At 50.0% G+C, this 24,938-nt stretch overlaps 1 protein-coding gene across 14 annotated transcripts in view; it reads right to left on the bottom strand.

The window, feature by feature from the left end:
• CaMKII (Calcium/calmodulin-dependent protein kinase II) overlaps positions 1-23,156 on the bottom strand; it is a 289,855-nt gene extending 266,699 nt beyond the window's left edge. For 4 of the 14 annotated variants that reach the window (XM_050194735.3, XM_050194739.3, XM_050194742.3 and 1 more), the window contains exon 1: positions 22,953-23,147. In XM_050194735.3, coding sequence (XP_050050692.1) covers positions 22,953-23,065 — 113 coding nt within the window. In that variant the 5' untranslated portion in view covers positions 23,066-23,147. Of the gene's footprint in view, positions 1-22,952 lie in introns of all 14 variants that reach the window. The other 10 variants (XM_050194722.3, XM_050194727.3, XM_050194723.3 and 7 more) reach the window with 8 other exon arrangements.
• Between the last annotated feature and the right edge of the window lie 1,782 nt (positions 23,157-24,938).

Genomic DNA, 24,938 nt, shown 5'->3' with positions numbered 1-24,938 from the left:
CAGTCATGTTAGACTGATATAAATACTGTAAATAAACCCATATTCCTCGTTCTCGATGAGAAGCAGTCCTTCCCTTCATCAACGTCCTCAGCGTGGATAAGTTGGACGACGGCATGGGCCAGCTACCTTCTAATTCATGCCCGACTCCAATCTTGACAACGGATCACGAGCGATGGGATTGAACCCCCAATCATAACACGTATGCGTGCAATGCGTCGGACAATGTGTCGGATAAGCGTCAAAAACGGTACGGCTCGACAGATGGCAAATCGACCGGATCGAACGACGGTTTGATCCAATCCGTTCGGTGGCTCAGGAGCGCGGAATCGGCCGTCGGACGCGTCACTGGTTTTTCGAAACTAAAGCATATATCGGGTGTCCCAGCTACCGTTAGCAAAGCTGTCACCGAAAAAGAAAGAAAAACACGGTGCAAGATACCATTTAAAGACGTCAGTGTGTTCGGTCGTCATACCTCTGGCGACTGAACACCGCAAGTGTTATAATTGCATCGTGAACCGTGTTTTTTTTTTTTTTTTTCGTTCAACAGGTTGGCTGACGTACGTTAGCTGGGTGACATGGTAGAACTGCCGATTGGACAGTTGCGGCCCAGAGCGCGGAGAGGGACAACGTCGTCTCGACGTGCTGCACAAAGCCGCACGATGTAGCGGCCTCACGGCCGCAGCGTTCCAGCGGCCTGAGCAACGCCTATAGATTCCGGATTAATTTAGACTATGTGGGGTTCTTTAACGTGCACCCAAAGCACGGCACACACGAACGTGTTTGCATTCCGCCCTCATCTGAGCATGCTGCATTGCCGTTATTTAATAAATGTGCACCGCGGGCTTCAGCTGATGCTTAAGACAAGCCGCGATCACCTTACAGCAATGCTGAAATCGTGGAAACTGACTGGATCCTTGTCCACTTACCAGAAATCCGCAGACAAGCATCAATTAGGAGATGTCTGCCCCAAAATTTCGCAGCAATATAGTATACATTGGCGTTCTATGCATTAATTTGAAGCGCACCTAAGCGCACCTTGAAGCGCACCTAAATCTTAGTGCACGAGCGCCTTTGCGGTTCGCTTGCATGAAAACGCGGCCCGGTATCGAACCCGCGATCTGGTGCTCAGCAGCACTACGCCCACGAGCTCCCGCGGCTGATTTGCGCGGACACAGGCCCGACGGTCTGCGTGTCGGTCAACCCGGAACTCGGTGCACGAGCTTGTGTGTGTGTGTGTGTGTGTGTGTGTGTGTGTGTGTGTGTGTGTGTGTGAGTGTGAGTGTGAGTGTGAGTGTGTGAGTGTGTGAGTGTGTGAGTGTGTGTGTGTGTGTGTGTGTGTGTGTGTGTGTGTGTGTGTGTGTGTGTGTGTGTGTGTGTGTGTGCGTGTGTGCGTGTGTGTGCGTGTGTGTGCGTGTGTGCGCGCGTGTGCGCGCGTGTGTGCGCGTGTGTGCGCGTGTGTGCGTGCGTGCGTGCGTGCGTGCGCACGTTCCGCCTCCATCGACACGCGACGCCTCCCGGACAGCGGGAGATGGAATCCGAGGCGTTGTGCTCGGCTGCAGAAGACCACTGCCCCCCAGCCACTGCAGGATGGCGCACAAACGGCCCATAAGACGAGTGCCAGCCGTGCAAGCGCCACTAGTAAAGACGCACTTATACCTTGAGCAGGGGTTAGGGCACAGCCAGGTCTAGCCTGGCCGTGGTTAAAGAAAGGCGTTTCACGCAGAACTGGCAGGACTGAGAATGCTAAATGTCGATATTCCACGCGTGCGTGCGCAGAAAGCGGGTCGGTGTCAATCGACAGACTATTCACCCAGCCAGACGAAGACGCTATACGCTGCTATATATATATACTACGACCTCGGACTGCGTCCTCAGTCGAAGAAAGGGCGAGCGGCACGAGGCCATCATACAAACGATGTTTACGCGCACATACGCGCGCGTGGCTTTCACATCGCGATGCGGAGCACGTCCGAACGTATAGAGGGAACAGAAAACATGCACGGAGGAAATCGCACCGCACGGTTTTCGAAGCACTGACGACGCGGTTTTGTGCGCGCTTTCATTCGAAAGCCGCGAGATAGCCTCGCAATCCGCGCACGGCGTCTCCCTACTCAGTGCACGCTCATATGCGCGCTGAAAACGACGTCATCCTTGCCGCCTCGACAGCAAAATGCATTGCGCGGTGCTGGAAGCCGCTTCAGTTGCAGAACGACACCGCTCCAGACAGGCTATAGAGAGAGTCAAACGTCGGCGCTTAATTTTTCGCTACCACTTACGATTGCCTCTAGCTGCTGCGCATGTCAAAGAGAGCCATCAATATAGTGCACTGTAGGAAGCGCGAAACAGACGAATAAAATAAGCACTAGAAAGTTTCGGCAGTCTCGCAACCTTCACAAGTTTAAAAATATAAGTTTCAATGTGTGCTCCATTACCAGCAATGATGGTATGCCGACCAAACGGGTACGTCAGCGCATCTATATTGCATACACAGCAGCGGCGGTAATCGATCCCGACTCACGAAAAACCTTCAAACTTCCATTAGATCTCCCGGAAGAGAAATGAAGGAATTGTAGAAATTGCGCGTGAAAGTATTTGTAAGAACCACCGGCGATGTGATGGTAACGAATTAGAGAAAAGTCACAGATGAGTGGAGCCCCCAACCCACCTATCTACAGATCGCCGGAGCGGTGCACTCCGAAGTGAGTTTGCGCTGTCTACCACCGGCCGTTCGTTCTATAGACAACTGGTTTTGAGAAAATAGGTAGTCACGTGGGCTGACCTGCACTACTCGTGCTATAATCAAGCGCTATAGACAACTGGCTTTCACTGCTCCGTTTTATCAACGTCAGCGGCCTACACGCTAAGCGAGCCTCTGCAGTCGCCAAAATACAAAGGCGTCCATTCACTGCGGCGGCTGTCTTCGCTGCACAAAGAGCAGCGCGACTACTGGTGGCTCGCCATTAAAGGCTCCGCTTGATCAGCGGGAAACTAGGCCTAGCGACCTACATTGTCTGCGCTGGAAGCTGTGAAGACTTTATGGTGCCTGCACAGACCTGAAGTACGCCTCACCATCCCAGGAATCACTAAAAAGGCTAACATGCCGTCGTTTGCCCTGAAGCAGGCCACATTAGAACTTTTACATGAGGTGCACAGTGGCCGCGTACACGTTTACATCGATGGCTCAGTCACATCTGCAAGTTCAGCTGCTGCTGCTGTGGTGATGCCAACAAGATCCGTCGAAATACAGCTAAAAACGTCGCATGTATCATCAACGACAGCTGCTGAACTGGTAGCCTTGCGTGCGGCTCTTCATTTCATTCAGGAGGAACCACCCCATGCATGGTCAGTCTTCTGCGATTCCAAGGCAGCCCTACAGAGTACTCTCAGCACTGCGCCATGGATCACATGAACAGCTCGTCGCAGAGATCAGAGAAGTACACCATCGCATAGTTGACGAAGGACACGATATCATATATCAGTGGTTGCCTAGTCACTGTGGCATACACGGCAATGATCGAGCAGACGCAGCTGCCCGATCTGCCCATGACGGCGTCAGCTGCGTTGCCATTCCTCTTTCGAGAGCCGACGCAGCGAAAGAACTTGCCGTACTGGCAAACGACTTGACATTAGCTCAGTGGAATTCATCCGATTTCACAAGTGCACGACTTCATACCCTGGACCCTAATTTACAACTCCGTATTCCGCCCGAGCTTCCACAACGCGACTGTACCCTTCTAATTCGTCTATGGCTTGGAGTAGCATTTTCAAATGCGTACTCCTTTCTTATCGGAATGTCCAACAACCCACTTTGTGACTTCTGCGGGTGCAATGAAACAATCGCGCACCTTCTTTGTGAGTGCTCTCGTTTCAACCCGCAAAGAGCAGTCCTCTCAGCCACCCTAGACAAACTGGACAAGCGCCCACTGACAGAAAACAAAATCCTTGGATACTGGCCTACGCGAACATCAGCGCGATCGGCTATGAAGGCGCTGCTGCGGTATTTAAAAGACACTGGACTTTCTGACAGATTGTGAATTCACTGTGTGACGCAGGATTGTACGGTGCACTGCATAACACTAGGAACGCTCTTGCGGGCTACGTGACAGTGCCCACAGAAACAGTTTGTGTTTACGTGCGTATGTGTGGTTTCTTTTTTTTTAATCCTTCTCTCTCTCACCTATCGCATCCCCTTGCCCCTCCGCCAGTACAGGGTAGCCAACCGAAGATAATCTCTGGTTAACCTCCCTGTCTTTCCTTTGCCTTTCTCTCTCTCTCTCTCTCTCTGTGAAGAATGTTCTTCCGACTCCTGGCTCTTGTTTAGATGGTTTGGTGGAATTGCGGAATGGGGGCTGCGGGCTAACGAGTCGTGGTATCTTTTATCCGCCGCTCCTGTGTGTTTTTAGTGACAGACCAATATAAAAAGGATTGATTGATTGATTGATTGATTGATTGATTGATTGATTGATTGATTGATTGATTGATTGATTGATTGATCACAACGCCACACACACACAGTCGCTATAAGCGACGACGTAGTAGAGGACTTGGGATTCATTTTGACCACGTGAGGTTCTTCACCGTGCACCCACTGCGCGGTACATGAGCGCGTTTGCATTCCGCCCCCGTCGGAATCGGAATCACCATGCATAGATGGGAAGCCAAACCGCGCCCTCGTGCTCAGCAACAGAATGCCATAGACCCTGAGCCACCACACACATGTTGAGTCAAGTGAAATAAAAATGACAAGCATCTATATATATATATATATATATATATATATACTAGGAACTACTGGCAACAGGTTCTCAGAAGAACACATCAGAAGCTTCTAGAACGCTAGTGGATAAAGAATTTATTACGAAGGCGCAAAAAATATTCGTAAAGACTGCTACACTTAAAACGCCACTGACTGTAACTATTGTGCAACCAAGAAATGAAGGAAACGCTAATTCAAGCGGCAGTGGTAATAAAATTATTCAAGGCTACAAAGATCCCGCCATTCACGAGGGATTTTAAATCTGCACAGAACTTTTTTTTTTCTTTTTTCTCCCGCAGTATTCGGAAAATAATAGTTCCGCTATTTTAGAGTGCCCTTCCAGCTATGTGACATCGTGCCCTCTGAACCACGGAAAATTGGTTTCTCACCGCCATGACGTAACGGCACGCTTCTTTTTTTTCCTTTTCAGCAGAATAAACTCTAGAGCATCCGGGTACTGAAGAAATAACGCGGAAAAGTTCGGGTTGGCGCGCAAGGTAAAACCGGCCGCAGCTGTCCAGGAGCTCATATGAGGCGATTTTTTTTTTCTTTGTTCTCGCCAGGTACAATTGAGTCGTCGCAAGAACAGGTCTGCGCGACAGTAAGAAAACCCTACGTGACCGTATAAGCTCGCTCAGCGAGCCGTCGTCATCATCCTGAAAGTGTTCTTTTTCGCAGAGGATTTAAAGCACTCCTACGTCGTTCATTTGACGACGTCAAACTCGCCGAGTGGGGCTTCCTAATACTGAGTACGTGCAATATGAAGACTCGACCGCAAGACTTTCGGCTTGGCCAAATGAACTATAGACGAGTTCCTTTGAAAAACCCTTCCCCGGCTTACCATTTAGTCCCATCTTCATTCCGCTAACCGCGCGGCTTTGCTGCAGTCGTCTGTCGAGGACTCTACACTATACTCTCGCTCCGATCAAATGGGAGAATGGGCAGAAGGAGCCGATATCAGGCCGGATCAGTCCTCACGCTGTGCAGATATCAAGGCTTCAGTTCTCTCAGTTGTGAGGCTTCACCGCAACGGGACGACAAGCATTGGGCACGCAGAGGCGACGGCTGCCTCGAACCGCGGTCCAGGAATTCGGAGCGAAATGTTTCCACCGTCACATATAAATAATCTGTTCGAACCCTGCCCCCCCCCCTTTTTTTTTACAGCGTAGCTGTTTATGCGGACCCTGTGTCGTCGTCGTCGGTCTTCCCTAACAAAAGGGGCCACGTGACCTAGTGGGAGAGGAAGGGCTCAACCGGGGGGAAAGCTGTTGGAGTGACCCCTTTCCCCCTTGAGATGTTATATGCAAATTTTATTAGGTTGTCACACGGTGCATATTCGGCGATCGAGCGGGATCGTCATCGAATTTATCGACGACTGATTCTACCCTGCCGCGAAAGAAACAAATGTGCTGGCGCTTTGCGGCCAACGAACAGTGCCCAGCGATTGAAACGCGATACCAGAAGCGCGTGGCTGCCAGCACTTCTTGCTGGCGCAAGAAGTGCCGGCAGCCCCGTCAATCGTCAAACCAATCCAACCAATCGTCAAAACGATTGCAGCGCCCGCATCTCCAGGGGTGGGCCTTGCGCCCAATACGGAGATTTGGATTAGTGGTTCCGCACATTCCATCCCAGCTACAACTATATGAAGACCACGAGTAGTGCGTACTCCTGAGGAAGAAGCTGCCTACCGCGAGCGTCAGCGAGAGTTGGCTCGTGAACGGGCTCATCGTCGAGAGCCGACCCCGAGCAGCGCGCTAGAGTTGCCGAGTTTAAACGGCAGCGCCGCGAGGCCGATCCTGAAATGCGCACCCGAGACGCGGAAACACATCGACAGCGCCGTGAGGCCGACCCGGCGCTGAGCCATGTAAATGAACGCCCAGACAAACATCAAGCGCGAAACACACACACACACACACACACACACACACACACACACACACACACACACACACACTCCTAAAGCATGTTCGCCACACGATGCATGCAAATGCGAAAATGAGGTGAAAGAATGGTGAAACAAAAGATTTACGATATAAACTGCTTGCAACGTTTGACTTGCATGGTGTAACACTCGGTGTAACTAACAGCTTCGTTGTTCGGCCATCTTCGCAAACTGAAAGAGGAAAGTGTGTGTGTGTGTGTTTTTTTTTTTTTTTTTTTACGTTTACCCGAGCATAAAGGCAGCGTCCGAACTAGGCTTAATCGCATCGCGCCACCAAACCTGTGGCGAGCGCGCACACGCTCGTTCCAGAGAAACAAACATAGGAAAAGCAAAATAAGAACTATGGACCAGAACTGCAATTCTAGCCCCGGTGCAATTAGTGCTTTGTTTCTTGTTTTTCCCTCGACGAGTTTGTTTTTTGTCCTGCTTTCGCCGAACCAATGGACTGCCTTCTGGGACTAAGCGTCCAAGCCAAAACAAGTAGAATGGATGGGGCCTGATATCTGGCGCCTGGCGTACAATGTGAAACGGCTGCACCACGAACATGCCCCACTCGCAATGAATTCGGGAGGACGATGGGGGGAAGCAATGAAACCATGGCGACACCACTATTGCCAGCAATCTGCAATCTCATTTCTTCCTTTGGCGTCTTTACAACGTGCAGTTCCCCTCACAGGCGATAACAGCTCTCCAGTGACCCTGACTGACCCTGGTATGCACGTTCTCAGGTTGGCTGACTGGGTTCGGCCTGGTTAACACCCCAGCTTTTCCCTTTATCCTCCTCTCTGTCTCTACGACAGTACACGCGGAGATTTTGTGCCTCCAGCAGTGGTCTTCCAGCATGCATCAAATAAATTTTAATCCAGAGCCAGCCACTATAGACCGTTTCATCGGGCGAGAAGGATAGGGCGCGCGGAGAGCCTTTCCTCCTCTCTGGCTTGGGCGATCCGGCGCGGCGCTGCTTGAAAGTATTGCTGTCGCGTGCTGCGGAACGAGATGTTTTAGATCTTACCGCCATGCTCGTTCATATAAGGTCGTCAGGGAAGCCTTTCGGTGCATCGGTAACTACTGTAGGCAGAAGTATGTCTCGGGGGCGCAAAAATGTGACGCGCATTATCAGTCGCGGTGCGTGTATGTGTTGTTTACTGTATTGCTTATATCGATTTTAATACAACAAAGAAAACCGGCGTCTCTGTATTACCAGCATTAAATGGTAAATCCGCTCACTGTCTGATCGATTGGCGTAGGGAGTAAAACATAAAACATAGGAGCACATGCTCGTGCACGGCCAACCTAAGGCAACCACGAAACATCTGAGCGGCAGGCGCTATCAAATATTTGTGATACACTGGCATCGTTCTCACGTATTTCAAGTCTAGTGTGCTTAAAATTACCATAGGCCCATGGCGCTGCTCAACACAGCGATCACTGCGGTTGGTGAGCCAGCACGATACATATATAAGCTGTGTGCTTCGGCATTGCCTTCTTGGTCTGTATAGAGCCATAATATATGAAAGGGTTCGCATAAAAAGAATGCGATGGCTATTTTTGAGCGCGAAATTCCCGTAATACGTATGAGTGCGTCGTAGAGAACTGAACGAACACAACCGGGAAAAAAAATCAGTTATCATCCTCTTTCTCTAAATAGCAAAAGAAAACGGGCTAACGTCGCACAACGTTTATAAATATATAACCGCTTGGACCATGCGCTATATAGAACAAAGATATCTGTAATCCAGCACCTACTACTGCTTAGGACGCTCGCGCAGTTCGTAAACGGTCGCTTTGCTGGACAAGCTTAATTCAGACTCTAAGCTATGCCGCTATTACTAGCCAAAACTATTTTATTCATAGGTGGAAACTTCATCCATCCAACCAAGTCGTCACGCAATATAACCTGCAGCGAACAATTTGAACGCTTTTCAAAGTACAACAGCACAGCTCCTATCGTAGCAGAATGGTACCCACACTTACGATCGTCGCGTATGTTGCATGTCTCCTAAACCGCAGCTTAGAAATAGAGGACAATACTGCAATAAGGTCACATTAGTGATTGGAACATAAAGAAATACACAATTGATCTCCGAGGCTGATCGTAGGCTCAAATATGCGCGCGCACGTCGCGCTGCGTGTTCCGTCCACCTCAACACCAGCAGAAATTCCGGCCATGACGCCTTAAACCACTTCAGCACGTCTCACAGAACCGTTTACCACGTAGAAGACGCACGTCATACTAAACAGACCGCACGACCGCGAAAACAAACGCTAGAACCTACCGCCGAACGTATACCTGCCATGCAAAAGACCGCTTTCACCCAAGCCAGTATGGCGCTGCTCATAGGCGGCGCCACTGCGTTCACAATATGGCGGCGCCTACGAAAAAACGGTCTATACACCGCGTAGCTCAAAGGCACAGGCGCCACTTCCTGGACGTCAAGCGCCCATCAGTCAAAAACCGACAATGACAAGTTCTAATTGGAAAAGCGCACACTCAAGCGTGTGTTGCGCTGTGAGAAGGAGAGAGAGAGAGAGTAAAACGCGGGTTAATGTACCGAATCCTCTTTTTTGTGTTTTTTCCTTTCCATGAACGCCACAAGCACACACGTCTTTCAGAAATTTAATCTAAGCCTGTTCTAGACTGCAAGGTATCGTCTCACAGGATGAACAAGTGACACATGCACAGATCCAGGAAGGATGACAAGCGAAGACGCCCAAGGAAGAGTGAGGAGCAGAAACAAAGCACACGCAGAAGCGAGTCGTACACAGCAGAGGCGCGCCCCTGTCATACCTTTCTCCTGCCGCCTTCAAAGGCAGTGTAACACACAGAGGGTATCAACGGCAACATTAGAAGAATAAAGTACTCCATGCGACGCGCACAATGTGTATTGAGAAACGGACCGGCTCACGAGAGAGTAGGTGGAAAGTGCGGGGGAGGGAGGGGGGGGGGAGCTACCTCCTCATTTGAATTCCTTCATGGAGTGTTGCCGCGGGAGAGCAGCACGAAAAACCGGTTAAATGTTTTCGCGGCTTCTGCGATCTCCAGCCACATCCAAGCGCTCTGAATCAGACACGGTGTTTTAGGAAAACAGGGTAATTAGAAGCAGGGTAATTAATCTTCCTTCGCAGAGCCGCGGGCTCATCGGTGTGCCAGGACTACCGCTTGGCGACGGGTGGAGACGTTCGGCATAAAGTTGTGTCTATTTAGCCAATGCACCATTCCTGCGTAGTAACTACGCCCCCTTTCGGGATATACGCCGGCTCAGAAACGAAATGGTCTTGAGGTGCGTTTACATGAGCTCGACGCGAGCGGGTCGAGTCAGAAGTGGACTTGAACCAACCCAACCCAGTTTACGTGCATTTTGCCAAGCGCGTTGGGCGTGCCAACCCACCTCAAATGTAGGTGGGTTCACCGAGCTCACCTCGACGCTCACTTGGCCCGACCCGCTAGCGTTTACATGAACCCGACGACCCGATTTTGTCCCGACAAGCCAACTGGGCCCGACCGTTATCGGATTCACATAAACGCAGCTTTAGTGGCGGGTGGGATGCACGGGCGCGCAATTTACGCCATCCTAAAGAGAGAGGAGTAAGTGCATGTTGCCGCTATCAGGATAACTTCGCACCCGCTGTGGTAGCTTAGTGACTCACGTTGTGATGCTGAGCTCGAGATCGCGGGTTCGATCCCGGCCGCGGCTGTTGCATTTCGATGGGGGCGAAATGGAAACACTCTCGTGTACTTAGATGTAGGTGCACGTTAAAGAACCCCGTGCGGTCAAACTTAATCCGGAGTCCCCCACTACGGCGTGCCTCATAATTAGATCGTAGTTTTGGCCCGTAAAACCCCATACTTATTTTTTAGGATAATTTTGCGGTCACTCTTCTATAGGGCGGGGAATAGCTCGAAGCACGTGAACTCTAACTTAATTAAAATTAAATTAAGGGGTTTTACGTGCCAAAACCACGATCTGATTATGAGTCACGCCGTAGGGGGGGACTCCGGAATAACTTAGACCTCCTGGGGTTCTTTAACGTGCACCCAAATCTACGCGCGTGTTTTCACATTTCGCCCTCGTCGAAATGCGGCCGCCGTGGCCGAACCTCCTGCTTAGCAGCCCAACATCATAGCCACTAAGCAACCACGGGGGGTCACGTGAACTCTAAGGCGAAATGAAGTAAAGCATGGGAGAGTGGACGAGCCGAAAGACGAGTTGGCAGCGACTGCTTTCTCCTTCGCCCGCGAGCGATGCAAAGAGAGAGCGCACAGGGAGCTCAAATACCGCCTCTTTCAAAGGCTGCCAGCGACAAAGAGAGCAACGCCGGTTCCAGAGAAGGCAGCGGCGACAGGAGCAATGACCCCGCGAAGAGACCACCAAAGGACGGGTGCCTCGGAACAGGCCGGCTGGGGGGGCACCAGAAAAAAATAAAAGGCAAAGGGAGAGGAGGGCGACGGTCCGAACTCTTTAGTGCGGAAGCGTGCTCAGAGCCGGCCTTGCACTGCAGGCGCCCACTTACAACGTGCCGCCCAGCACGACACGCAGTTCGCCGCCGGCCGGGTCGCGATGAATTAACGCACGAGCTTATTAATAACTGCGCCCCTCCTTTCCGCACAAAACGCAAGCGAATTACAACAATGGGGAGAGGGCTGGTGTCCAAACGTTATGGTGGCGGTGCGCCGAAGTTCGCCACATCTATATGCACGCTGCAGCAGGTGCGCACGGGCGGGCGTGTGGTGGACCCTGGTCGGCGCAGCACGTCGCACCACACTGAGAACGCGAGCCGACGGACGGCACCGAGAACGATGCTACGGATCTCGCCTTTGAATATTAATAAACAAATATAAAAACTAGCCAGTAAACGCTCGCGTTGTCGCCCCTTTTTTGTGTACCTATGCCACTCAAGTTTTCTTTTTTTTTTTTTCCATTATGGCACCTACAAACTGGCCCAGTTGACGATCTTTCTGATCTCGCCCTTCATTCGCTGGAATATCAAGCACGATAGATCAAAACCTAGTCGCCAGTGTGGCCACTCGGTTGCTGTCTCTGCATGGCACATCCCCACAGCAGGGGATTGCCCAAGGAATAATGTGAATACAAAAATACTTTTTTTTTAAATGAAGTACTTATGCAATGCCCGCAGGAGAAATAAAACGCCAGAGAAATACATTATGCAAAGCGACTGCGTCAATTACAAAGCATAATATAGACTAGCATGCGTCTTTTTAAAGGATAACCCCAATTACTGACGCCCCGAATGAGAATATTGTTGAGACTGTGAAAGGCAAGCCGCGTTGAAGCGCGGCAATCTCCAGGCACCAATGGCGCATGTCCCAAAGGCGTTGGCAGTCATGAAAAAGAAAACGTTCGACTGTTTTCGTCCAATCACGCAAAAGGCACAGGAATAGATAAAGAAGCCCTGCGCAATTATAAAGTATAGTCGGAGGAACTATGCAGCGAAGTGATACGAGCGCGACTTCCATGCTCCAGCTTGAACAGGGACTTGACTGCCAATCAGGACGGAGGTATACATGAAATCAGAATGTGTCACAACGCCGCTCTTGACGTTTCCCCCAAGGAAATGCAGCTACAAAAGTTCTTCATGAGAACTTAGACTACTGGGACAGTTAACGCCGCTGATGCTAGGAGGTCCAATCGGTTTACTGCCACCAGAGCTCGTAATAATGAGCGCATTTGAATGGTATGCGCGAAGTTTACAAGCAGCCAACAGAACAGCCGAAAGGGGGGAAATCAGAGGAAAGGACAGGGAGACTGGCTACTTGGGACGTTTCAGCAGGTGGTCACGTATCGCGAAAGTGTCGGTTCTTTCGGGGCATTTCTTTTTCCCATCCGTGACTAACCTTGGCACTCAGTCGGTTCACGCCGTCAAACATGATCGCGCTCACCATCGCCGCACCTTGCCTTATCTATCACAGCAAATGAAAGACGTGTCCATTGAATTGAACGAGGAGGCGCATGCGCATCTCCTTGTCCACAGCGAGGAACAGTGAACAGGTACGCTGAATGGAAGTTTACAATACTATTTACAGTGACTACCACTTTTAGGGGCAGTCCTCGCTGCTGAATTGATGGCGAGGCTGCGGTCGGCCGTACATATCTCGCAAAGCTATGTTGAACGTGCTGTGGCACCGCAGTACACACAAGCCAACCCTTTATTCGGAGCTCTTCCGGACGGACACCAGCAAGCCGCGGCTCAATGAATGCGAGAGTTCGCATTTCTAGCGCTTCGCATTCGTGTAAACGGCGGTGATACACAAGGAAAGCAAATCGCCTTCATGGGCCAGGAGAGAATAAATCGAGACGAGTAAAGCCCGTCGTTTTACACGGAGAGACATTGCACTGCGTTTTTCGGAGCTGCGATATCTGCACATGCGGACTTCGCCTTCCCGTTTCACATGCACCGATCGCGGCGACTACGAAATTTGGATTTGCGAGCACCTAGACGAAGAATGAATTATTGTTCACGTAGGCTTATCCAATCCGCTTCAGTGAAAGAAGTGAAACGAAGTGCAAACTGTTTTCGTTAACATTTTTTTCATGTTAGAACTCGTTGCTCCATCTAAAGAAAAGACAAGAAAACGAAATGAACAACCAACCCCGGTTGTTATCCAAGAATGCGTTGAGCATGCTTTGGGAGGGGGTTATTTGTAGCAGTACGTTTCACTATGTGTTACGGGTGACGCTTCCCTTACCACCGTGATTTACCCGTACGCGGGAGCCAACCGGTACTTTCCGGTTGGCTCATTCATGTGAACGCGGCTGCCGTCGCATAGTATTACCGTGATGCGCTAAAAAATGTGATACGCCACGGTCGCATTCACGTAAACGCGGTTAGTTGTTCAAAAGGCTGCTGCAGCGGCGGCGAATCGACGTGAAATTGCATAAAGAGACACGAAGGCGCGGAGAAACTACCCCCTTTTTTTGCAGCCAGGCGCACGGGACCGACGGGCTTTCTCGCTCACGAGGACGAAACAATGTGCACAGCAGCCGCGCGCGCTGCCGTCCACTCGGCTGAGTCGACAGCCGGCACGGGCGGTGGAAGCGAGCCTGCCCCCCACCGCTCCGGCAAAAGAAAGCGAACCGGCCTCCCCCCCCCCCCCCCCCCCCCATTGTTCGCCTCTCCGGGAACAAACGGAAGCACAGCGCGCGCCGGCACCGAACTACGTCGACGCTCGCCCGTTCTATTTCTTCCGCTCGCCGTTTATACTTGTCTTTCGGAGGACGGTACCTCGATGGAGGCGCACCGCCCAATGGTTCGAACGGCACTTCCCTTCGTCCGCAGACGATAGCGGTAGATGGACAGGCGCTGACGGATTCTTGCGTAATCGCTCGGACAGCCGCAAAACAGCGACAGAGAGAGATAAAGAAATCGTTCAGCTAAGCTTGCAATGATTTTGCGCTCAAAGCATCTCCACCGAAGGGATGGCGACGTAAAGCAGTCTGCACTAAGACCACTTCTGACGTCGTGTACTTGCCAGGGTCCACCTGAAAAAGAAATTTCACACTGAAAGATGGCCGGAGCGCAGCTTGAGTCGGCAAAAGCGCGCTTCTCGTAAAGGACCACAAGGAAGTACCAAACCCATTTTCGCCGAAGGCGAAGCGACGGCCACCAACTGCTATCTGGTCTGCCTCTCAATGGCGGAGTCATCTCTCTCTCTCTATCTCTCTCTCTCTCTTTACGATGACCCGACTCCGTATCAAACAAGTTGGTTCAGGACGCAAGGCGCCAGACGCTGGTTTCGGACAGTTCAAAGAACGTCGCGTCGTAGGAGTCATTCGACTTATTTTCTACACTTAAGAGATTCGCACAGCGCCACGATTCCGGATATAAAAGCGGTGTCCTGACACTGCCTTGAGCGCTCTACTGCCTATCATCACACAAGCCAGGAGGCAAGGAATGGCGCCATGGACGTTTTGGCGCAAGAGGTAACAGTTGCCTTTGCACACGCCGTTCTGGGTATATGATTGACAGGAACTCAACTGCTTCTCCCGTTTTCTACGATTAGAGGTGTTGCTAGAAAACGTGACCGACGAAACGGCTTCCGTGAAACCGGTATGCGTTACGGCAGCGGGTCGTTTATTGAAACGATTGAAGGTTGAGCAAGTTGGCAAAGATGCAAGGCACGGAAAGACAGGCGTGCAAACAATGACACAAGTAGAACGAAAAGGCCAACACAAACGCCAACTATCAACTAAAAAGTCGCACAGTGGCTGGAAAAGAAGGATGGCACAATGCTTAAGTTCATTAAGTTGCTCACACAAAACCTTCAACCATGTGACAACTGCTGCTCTGAATTAGCTGTAAACCAAAGCGTGCGAATAACAGTGGTCGGCAGTGTACCTCGACCAGACCTAAATAAAATATATGGGAACAGATCGTATGTCGCTCGCCAAGCCGCAAAATGATAAGCAGGCGCTTTCGCAACAAGTGTAGTATGTGTTTGCGTGTCCCTGCGCTTGTGTGCGTGTTGCGCGCCCGTCCATATTTAAGTTCATGTCTGAGAGAAGAACCAAGTAGCCTTCACCAGCATCTCATCTGTTGTAGCGCAAGCACGAATGACACCGACGCAGAAGGCACACACAGCACTGTACATTGCCTCATGTGCATTCTATGTCCGTGTCGTTGTGCCTACGATACAACAAATTAGAAGACGATTCATCAACAAGCCCATATAGCCACTTTCACAAGGATGTTACTAATAAGCAGCGGAGACAACCAGCGAGTTCACTCATCTGGCTGGACAGACGGCACGCCCGTCTGGCCGCGGCTTGCCCGTAGCACTGGCAAGAATAACCCGGAAGGAAAAGTTACCGAGCCACCGGTCCCCCCCCCAAAAAAAAAAAAAAAAATTGTGCAGATCCAACGCACATGTTGGAAACTATGTGAGGCGAAGATTTCGTGAATGCAATCTTCATTAAATGTAATAACACTGCATGCGCATCTTCTGAACCGCATTTTGCAGCATAACGATTACGTGCTTGCCGAGCAAGAAACAGAGGAGACCCCCTCTCACGCCACCGAGGATTAAATAATCTCCGGGATCGGCCCACTTTGCATTACACCGTTTCCAGAACCGTCCCATTCTATTTGACAAGAAACCGACCGAGCAGACGCGCCACAACCCGACAAAGAAGGCACAGAAAGCTTCGCTTTAACGAAGGAATGGTGCGCTTGAAGGCGTGTATTTTTGGGGATGAGGATATTTAGGCACCGTCTGTTGCTTCATCGCGTAATTCCGTGGAGAACAGAGCTGGTCCCCGCCACATATGTAGCATATGTAGAGGCAGCACATATGGCCATACTGTACAAGCCGATTCGTTATATGATCGCTGTCCGGTGTGTGAGCTATACGGGAGGACAGCAGCAGCAGCCACGGTCAGCAAAGTCCGGGAGGGTTCGCGAAGAAAGTAAACGCGAGAACTCTGCCATGTCGTTGCTGATGCCGGGAACTTTATTCCGCCGAGTTATGACGAAATATAGGTCAGTCTGACACTATTCTACAGCACTATACATTACCCACAACTCGTCTTTGCTAACCTCCATGGCCTGTGTAAACAAACGAACGTCACTCGCTTTATGTGCCGTCTACTGCGACCAAAAGCTGTCGCTATTTGCACGCGGGCACACGACCGTGTTGCTGTCGCGAGACCGGATAGATGCGCGCTGTCGATTCAGCAGAACATCAGTGTCGAGGAAAGAGGGGCACACACGCGCGACCTCACTCAAGAGTCTGTGCGCACACGCACACACTGTCTCTCGTCGAATGCTTCCTCTCTTTTACCCTCCTCTCGATCCGGGCTCACAGCCCAGCACGAGCGCCGCGACACTGAGCAAACGCCGGTGCAAAGCGATCCGCGTAATTAATATTTGGACAGGACAAACGGCAACATCGCCTGCGCTGGCGACCCGGATAGCGCGGGATCCGTTTCGTTCCGCTGCAATATACAGAAAAGCTGCGTGCCATACAGCTGCGCTCCGACGGCCGCAGGCGACTCCGGTGATGGAGGCCAGAGAGCACGCGCGAGGCTCGCACGCTGCGGAAAAAGAAGTACGTGTCCAAACCACGTATGAGTTGAACGAAAAAATGAGGCTGGGGGAAAAGGTGGGTGTGTGTGTGTGGGGGGGCGAAGCGCCTATTTTCATTACTTATATTTTACTACAGAAGTGAAAGAAATTAGAAACTACTCATGGGGTTTTAATGCGTCAAAGCTGCGCTTGCGACCTGAACATACGCCGGCGCCTTCGAGGCTCCACTGGCCCACATTAACTCACACTCGTCCCGGAGCCGCGAGTTAAGAATTCCGGCGTGTGCGTGAGTATCTCTGAGGGTGAACAAGAATGTCGGTGGAGGCGTGCGCCACGATAGTGGGCATAACAAATTTGTATAGGCCGCGCTCCACTCACTCGTGAGTGTGCTCGCACCTATTCCTCGGACTAATTTAATGGTCGTGCGGTGAGTGGACGCCAGCGCGCGTTGGCGGGCGCGATTGTGAACACGAATGTATGCCCTGTTAAGAGTGAGAGGACCGCCAAACTTGCCGAAATCCCGCTAGAAAGACGCCACAGAGGAAGGCTCCGGGTGAATTTAAACCCGCCTCCATCGGGATACGGCTGTCACGGCCGGGAATCATACGAGCGACTTCGTTCTCAGCGGTGGGACGCCATGGGTACTGAGCTATCATGGCCGGTAATGAAATGCCGTTATGAGACTGCATGATTATGCGCCTAATAATCACGGTGTCGACAGGAAATCTTTGTGACGTGGCGAAAAAACACTAATCGAATGACTCTGACAAGCGAACGTGCGTCCGAAAGTTCCCGAAATGAAAAGAATCACCACCTAGCAATGCTTCCGCGCGTTGTATCCAAACATTGCATAATCATATAAGTTCAAGTCTAACGTTGTTGGCTCGCCGGAAGTGCTACATTGTGATATCTATGGATCGCACCACAATCCTATACATAAACATAGAAAATCTTCCCCTCAAGGGCCGCAAGAACGTGTTTGTTCAAGCGAAAATTCATTTGAGTGAAGTGAATGCATAGTGGAGCTTGCTGCTCAAGCGGTATGTCGTAGAACTTGCTCATTTAAGTTGTTGCTGTATTTTTTTTTCTTTCTTTCTTTTTTTACTTATGCTCGCTCGATGAAGTGGTAGGGTAAAAACTTGATCAGTCAGTTTTTAATGATTAAGTCGAATACTGACTGTCTGTTAACCACCCGTGGTTATTTAACGTGCATCCAAAGCACGGTACACAAGCGTTTTTTGCATGACGTCCCCACCGGAATGCGGCCGCCGCGACCAACCGAGAATCGAACTTGCGACTTTGTGTTCATCAGCACAAAGCCTGCAGCACTGACCCATCACGACAGGTCATAGTAGCTTCCCTTACAGTCAATGTGGACATTCAGTTCGAGCAACCTGCACAGCCACCGGAAAGTGAGCTCTCGAAGCTGCAGACTACCTCTAACGATAATTAGAAACCTGAAGGATTACATCGCCATAACTGACTTTCGCCGATTTTACTGATCCTCCATAACAAACAACATCAGCAAGCACCTGTTCCGGAAACTACGATTCCATCGATGTATATCCTGCGCACCACTGACAAACGTCGCTATCTAAAGTAGGCTTCTGAACAAAGCTAACGCAAAAGAACGCGTTGAAGTGGCTGATATTTATCAACGATGTAGTGTTAAAAGTGGCTGCTGAGTTCACGAGTGCTAAGGTGCTTGCTTCCACGTTCAGCGTCTAAATGTTTAAGTACGTCGTTCTTCAACCTTGGAAAGTAAAACTGTAAACCAACTTTCAAGGATCATTTCAAGTTTATGCAATTTGAAGTATGAGTTCTTGCTCTAGGAGCGGTAACGTTTCGAACTGTTCGTTCAGCTGAGAAGTCCTTTCAAGCTATAGCACGTGGAGTTTCAACGGCGTTTGCTTCAAACAGCTCGTATCTGCAGAACAAGGTCAGTCGAAGCCTGTCTCGCGAGCCTGGATTCATGGCGTGGGACGACCGCACGCCGCCGGTACGCAAGCCGCTACTACATCCTTTCATGACTGGAGTCTGCGCTACATTCGAGCCGTGACTCATGCCTCGAGGTGCTCGCAGGTCTTGGACCACCGATGCTCGTTGTGCGCAACGAAGGCACTACCCGCCTCCCTGATGGCAAAATCACACTAGACTCTGGCAAAAGCTTTACAGCGTGTGTAATCTCTAATAAGTGTGTAACCAGTACAAAAAAGAAAAGACGCGAATAGGGGTATAAGGCATGCATAAAACACCCGTGCCTTATACCCCTGTCCTCGTTATTATTTTTTTATTTTTTTGCGCCGTTCGCGCATTCATTACGGCAATGAACCAACTACCCCAGATTAATGTCTTGATTGTGCACTCTCATATACCACCCTACATCTGGGATAGGATGAGCTCACCTAACTAGGCTAAAACCCTCCACCTGTTCATCAAGGTCAACGTCTTCATCATCTGCACAAACAGAGCGCTTTAGGTTGACCCATTAAGCCACTTTACTACATCCATTTCACTATCGCATTAGCATTTCACAGACCCATTAGCATATCCATTTGGCCATCGATGAGCTAACTGCTATTAAAGTTGTTACCACAACAAAATTCAATGCAACGTTTTTTTTTTTTTTTTTTTTTCGCTATGTCCTTCTTTCCTTTCTTTCTATTTCGTTAAATATTCCGAAATACTGGAGTTTTTCACAGATTGAATAAATCACTTTTAAATTAAGCACTCTGTACACATCAACGCCTATCCGAAAATACGGCGGCCAGAAACGACGTCCATTGCCTCTGCCTATGCTCGGCACACGGACACTACCGACGGCTAGACGGGAGTCACAGACGAGTTTGCTGGCGTAAAAGCCACTGGCAATTAGTGGCCACATCCGCCACAAGGCGTTTCCGCCCCCTCAGCCTCGTCCTTTTCCTTCTTTTTCCCCGCCCGAACGCACTTCGTACGGAAGGTCACCAACGACGGCGTTGCGGCGAAAGTGGCCCGACACCAAGACCGCGGGGGAAAAGAAAAACTGGTCGAGACAAAGAATGCGCTTCTTCTACGAGTCTTGACTCTTTTCCTTATGCCGCGAGTGTCGCTGACAGGAGAAAGACTACGGGAACGACGGCCAAGAAATAAACGGTAACCCAAGAAGAGAATGGCGGCGACGAGGCAACAAGAGGGACAGGCGACAGTAGCCGACATTCATCCCTGCGCGCCGGCAGGTCAGCCCGAACGTGGTCCAAATCTGGAACCTCGTCACGAACAAGCTCAATTTATCAAGGGCTGCTTTCCCATACGCTCGGAAAGACCTTTCCCCGCGGCTGAAGCTTTCGCGATAGGGCTGACGTCGAGAGTAAAAGCTGAGGGAAGAGAAACGTGCCAGTGTGGCATGTTCATCCTCGCGCATCTTGTTTCACATGCAATGAACAGGCGAGTGCTTCCGCCTAGAACTGCGCACAGCACGGCACAAATGCACGCGAAGGCGCCTGCTCCTTTTCCTCCTGAAATGGCAACAGCATTGGTTAGTTTGCTCCCTTTGCACCAGTGCATTCGAGCAGAGTACTAACAACCAGCTAGGGTGTCTGACGTGCCTCCTGCTGCCTTTAAAGCTCAACCTACTGGTTCTGTACCTGCCAATAAACATCTCCACACAGAACAGGTGATTGTAAGTGCCAGTGAAATTTCAACCTGTGTATCATGAATACAGTGCACATCAGCCACCCTGCACCTCTAGTGGGTTACTTAAACGTTAAGAGAAAAAGTAATAGTAGGAAGCACACACCCACTGTATGCTCTGCAGCCATTGATAGAAATAAACTAAATACTGTGACTTATATTTAAAAAAAAAAAACGTTCATTGTTGACTACAGCACGACAGAAAGACAAATGACAAGAACGAAGTGCACAGACTGTCCTTTTGTCTTTATTAAATTATGGGGTTTTACGTGCCAAAACCATGATCTGATTATGAGGTGCGCCGTGGTGGGGGACTCCGGAAATATTGCCCACCTGGGGTTCTTATACCGCGCACCTAAATCAAAGTACCACAGGTGTTTTCACATTTCGCCCCCATGGAAATGCGGCCACCATGGCCCCTTTTGTCTTCCTGTCGTGGTGTAGTTAATGATGAATACACGTCAACTTGCCCAGCTTTCAGTTCTAATAAAAACATTATGCATTTTACTTATGTGACATAAGAGTGCACAAAGGGTGGCCCGGGCATATGTATATAAAACCAATTCAGAGCCTAATGCACTAATGTAAGCTAGTTGCTCCATAATGCTATCCACAGTGCAAACATACAACAAATAGACAGCAGTGAGCAATACAGCGTTCTCAATCAGGACTTTCATGCAGACATTCCCACCAGACAAGCTTTTCTCATCTGTTCCATCTTTGCACTGGAATGAACTAAAAATAGCACTACGTCTAATAAACTATGAAAAAAGCATATAATTGCTTGAGAATCTGAACTGTGAAATCATTTTTACAAAGCATCAGATCTGTGTACACACATAGAATTTCTTTTTTTTTCTTTTTTTTTTATGCCAATTGCTGAGGCCCCAGTGCAGTACCTAATGATATGTGCTTCTAACACACTTTGCAGACATGTACAGCATTGTTTATGAAACTAGATTTTCTCAGCAATACTGGTTTTCCTGAGCCGTTTGGTCATTTACAGCCACATTCCTCAACAGGGGGTCCCCTGATTACCGTAGAGATACCACAAGTGTCGTACAACAATACAAAGGCTGCCGATAAACCCTAGGTCTCATGCATCAAGAACGGAAATTTATGACAAAGTAGACTACGCATTAGTAAATATACTCTGGGTACTCTTTAAGAGAACTAGTAGTATTGTGATTTCTTCTGCATAACCAACATGACCTTTAAAGTGTAATAATGTGCCATGCAGTTTGACATGGTCAGCACATTAACATATGGCATTTTTCATCGTGTGAATGGAAATAATCATGCTGCAAGAAAATGTTCGGCTGAATCACCAATGCCAGTGGTTTTCTTCACACATGGATTAGGGACATATAAAATGGCAGCAGTCAAACCAATATCTCCTAGCCATCCCTTGCAAATGGTGGCTCCCAGAACGTGTGTCATAGCTATATCCAATTTAACATGGACAGAGCTATGACAGAAAGCAGAATTTGAAGAATTCATAGAACGCGCTCATCATCATTGCCTGCAACACATACGCGATATGTTTGGTCACGAAACCACAATGCCTCGCAATAAAATGGACGTATTGCAAGACTTTGGCCACCTTCCAGAGTTATTTCATCGACGCGTTCGACTTCGACTCCTCACGGTTATGACAGTTCAAACGCAGCTCTGCAACAAAATTACGAGAAAACGTGCTTTCACAAGAGATAGCGTCCAAAAACGTGGCCTTTCTACATGCGTGACACACGTCACGTGTGTACATTTCAGTCAAACCCGCGAGCCAAATCGCGTATCAGCTACATCCAAATGTGAAAACGCACAGCTGGTCTTTTCCATGGGCAATGGGAGCTAACGGCTGGGACAAACTATCGATTGCGGAATGAAGCGTTTATCCGCAGGAAATGAGATAATGTGGCCGTCTGAACGCACCAGCGATGCGGCAATAACGTCACTGTGGGGGCGACCGGTGGGAGCAGGCATCGCCCGATTGCGGCAAGGCCGGTGGTGGGCCGGGCTCCTGACTGTGGGCTGCCCCGCTGTGCAGTGAGAGCAGCGGTACTGCAACGGTGGCTACCAGGATTTCAGTCCCACGAGATCGGCAAAAATAATGAAGCCTCTTAAGAGCCGTTCAGCAGCGCAGGCGCGATATTGGGCGCGTGCGTGCGACCTAGCACACGGGCTCGTCAGGCAGCTATTTTCTGACGCTTCTCCGGACCAGACACGACCCAGAGGAAAGCCGCCGTAGCGGGCTCGCAGCGGCAGTGGGACGGCGTCGCCAGTGTGCTCTATTCGCCAAAGTGCACGGGCATCGGCAGCAGCAACGAAACGGCACGAAGCACTGCAGCCTTGACCGTGGCCCGGCCTGTGCAACGGCCGGGCGACTGGCAAGGGCGCCGACCGAGCATCGGAGCCCCCCAGGAGGAGAGCGCATCGGGAGCGCCGCGCTCCCATGCTCGCTGCGGCAGCAGTTACCCTGGCCAAAGGCGGGCCAAAGTATTCACTAAGCTATTGGGAAGCAGTCAGCCAGTTTGTACTCACTTTCCTAGTTCTTCTTTCAGCTCGTAGTTGTCACTGAATCGTGTTGTTGGTGTCGGGGCAGCCATATTGATTAAACTGGATGAAGGGAGATGAAAGGTCTCGCGGAATCTCATCCTAGGCGAGAGCGCCCTGATTACCGCTTCTCGACGCGCGCTGCGTCTTGCTCGTGCGCAGCCCTGGTGGCGCCCCCTCCGCTGCCCGACGCGGACGCCGCCACGCCGCCGCTGCGGCGCGGCATGAATAGCACCGGCCCGAGAGGAAACTAGTGGCACCTGGACGCCGCACCGAGAAACGCGCCCGCCCTTTCTCTGTCGTGTTGGGGGAGGAAATCATAGGGTCGCGCGTCCACAAACAGCTGGTCGAATGACTTGGCGGGCATCGCCCGGAGTTAAGCATGGCGTCATACCGTCAGCGCTGTGCCAACAAGTAATCGAGCCAATCATAGAATTCTCGCGGTGGCGGCGACGCCTGCAGAATCCGCTTACGTAACCGAGTGACGACTCGCTAAAGGAATACCGCTTAAATGCCATAGATGCCATTTCCTCTTGCTATATTCCCAAAGCGCGTCTTCGTGGGCACGACTATCAATCAATAGGCCATAGTTATCAATCTACCGTACAACGCCCGTGCCTTGCGAGATAACCTACTTACATGAGGAGGGGCGGGTTAAAGACGAATAGGTTAGTTACTCATAGCGGAGGTGCATACGTGAGGGAAAGTATGGCGAATTATTCAAACTGGGGGCAATTTTGTAACGATTTTCCTTAGATTGTATTATTTTATCACACGACCCACCGAGTGGTCGATCCCGGCGACAGCGACGGCTAAAAAAGAAAAGAAAAAAAATCGCCGCCCCTTATACAGTCCGTGAAGATGGTCGAACAGCGAAGCTGTGTTGGTTACACCGACTGTTACATCATGCAAGTCGAACATCGCAAGCAGTCTACATTGTAAACATTTTGTTTCAGCATTCTTTCTCCTCATTTTCGCTTTCGCGTGCTTGGCGTGGGTAGCATGCCTTAGGAGTGCTTTTTTTTTTTTTTTTTGCGGTTCTGCTAATGTCTTGTTTTTTTTTTTTTTTTTGCGCGTGAGGTTTCTTTCTGTGTTTTGCCGTGGTCTTGTTTTTTTTTTTTTTTTTTTTTGCCGTGCAGGTTGCTCCGCTCCCTTTTTTGCGCGCCAGCAATGAGAGCAAGGTTTCGCGGCAGGAAGCTTCTTCCTCAGGAGTACGCATCACTCGTGGTCTTCTATTTATAGCTCAGTGGTGTAGCCAGAAATGTCGTTCGGGGGGCTCGCGTTGCAGCTCGGCCTCCTCCTTATAGAATTTTTCGAGGGATCAAATACATGAATAATAACTGCATTGTCATTGCGAAAGATGCTGCAAACGAATTCTTGAAGGCTAAGCACCGTCAAGACAAGTAAAATATGTATTTTTTCATAAAAGAAGACACTCGTGCGTCCCAAAATTGTGCCCGAAATAACTGATATCAATGCTTCAATTATCTTTTTTTGTCTATTTATTAAGTAAAGAAAATATCGCACGAACTTTAGAAATATATCAGTTCGAAACCAGCAACAGAACGGCAAGTTGGGCCAGTTGGTTGGGATTCATGGTAAGGTTTGTAACAGCGCACCTAAGACAAGGACAGCAGAAAGAATAAAACGACGACACGGCGCTGAGGACAACAGAAGGAATAAAACGACGACACAGCGCCGTGTCGTCGTTTTATTCCTTCTGTTGTCCTTGTCTTGGGTGCGCTGTTACAAACTTACCACGAAACCAGCAAAGCAGTGCATGCCGCTGATATGAAAAATGTAAAGGCCGTGAAATGAACAAGTTGAGGACAAATATTTTAATTAAACTTTGTCAATCAATAATCTTGTTTAAATTTTGGACGTCCACAACGTCCAGGGAAAATTGTCAATAACGCTGTCCTTTGTTCCAATGTATTGCTCAGGAGCAGCTATCACCGGTCGTGTATTGTGAGC

This window comes from Dermacentor andersoni, chromosome 1, assembly GCF_023375885.2.
Source record: "Dermacentor andersoni chromosome 1, qqDerAnde1_hic_scaffold, whole genome shotgun sequence".
Classification (NCBI taxonomy): Eukaryota; Metazoa; Arthropoda; class Arachnida; order Ixodida; family Ixodidae; genus Dermacentor; species Dermacentor andersoni.
This window is presented reverse-complemented; position numbering and strand designations above follow the sequence as displayed.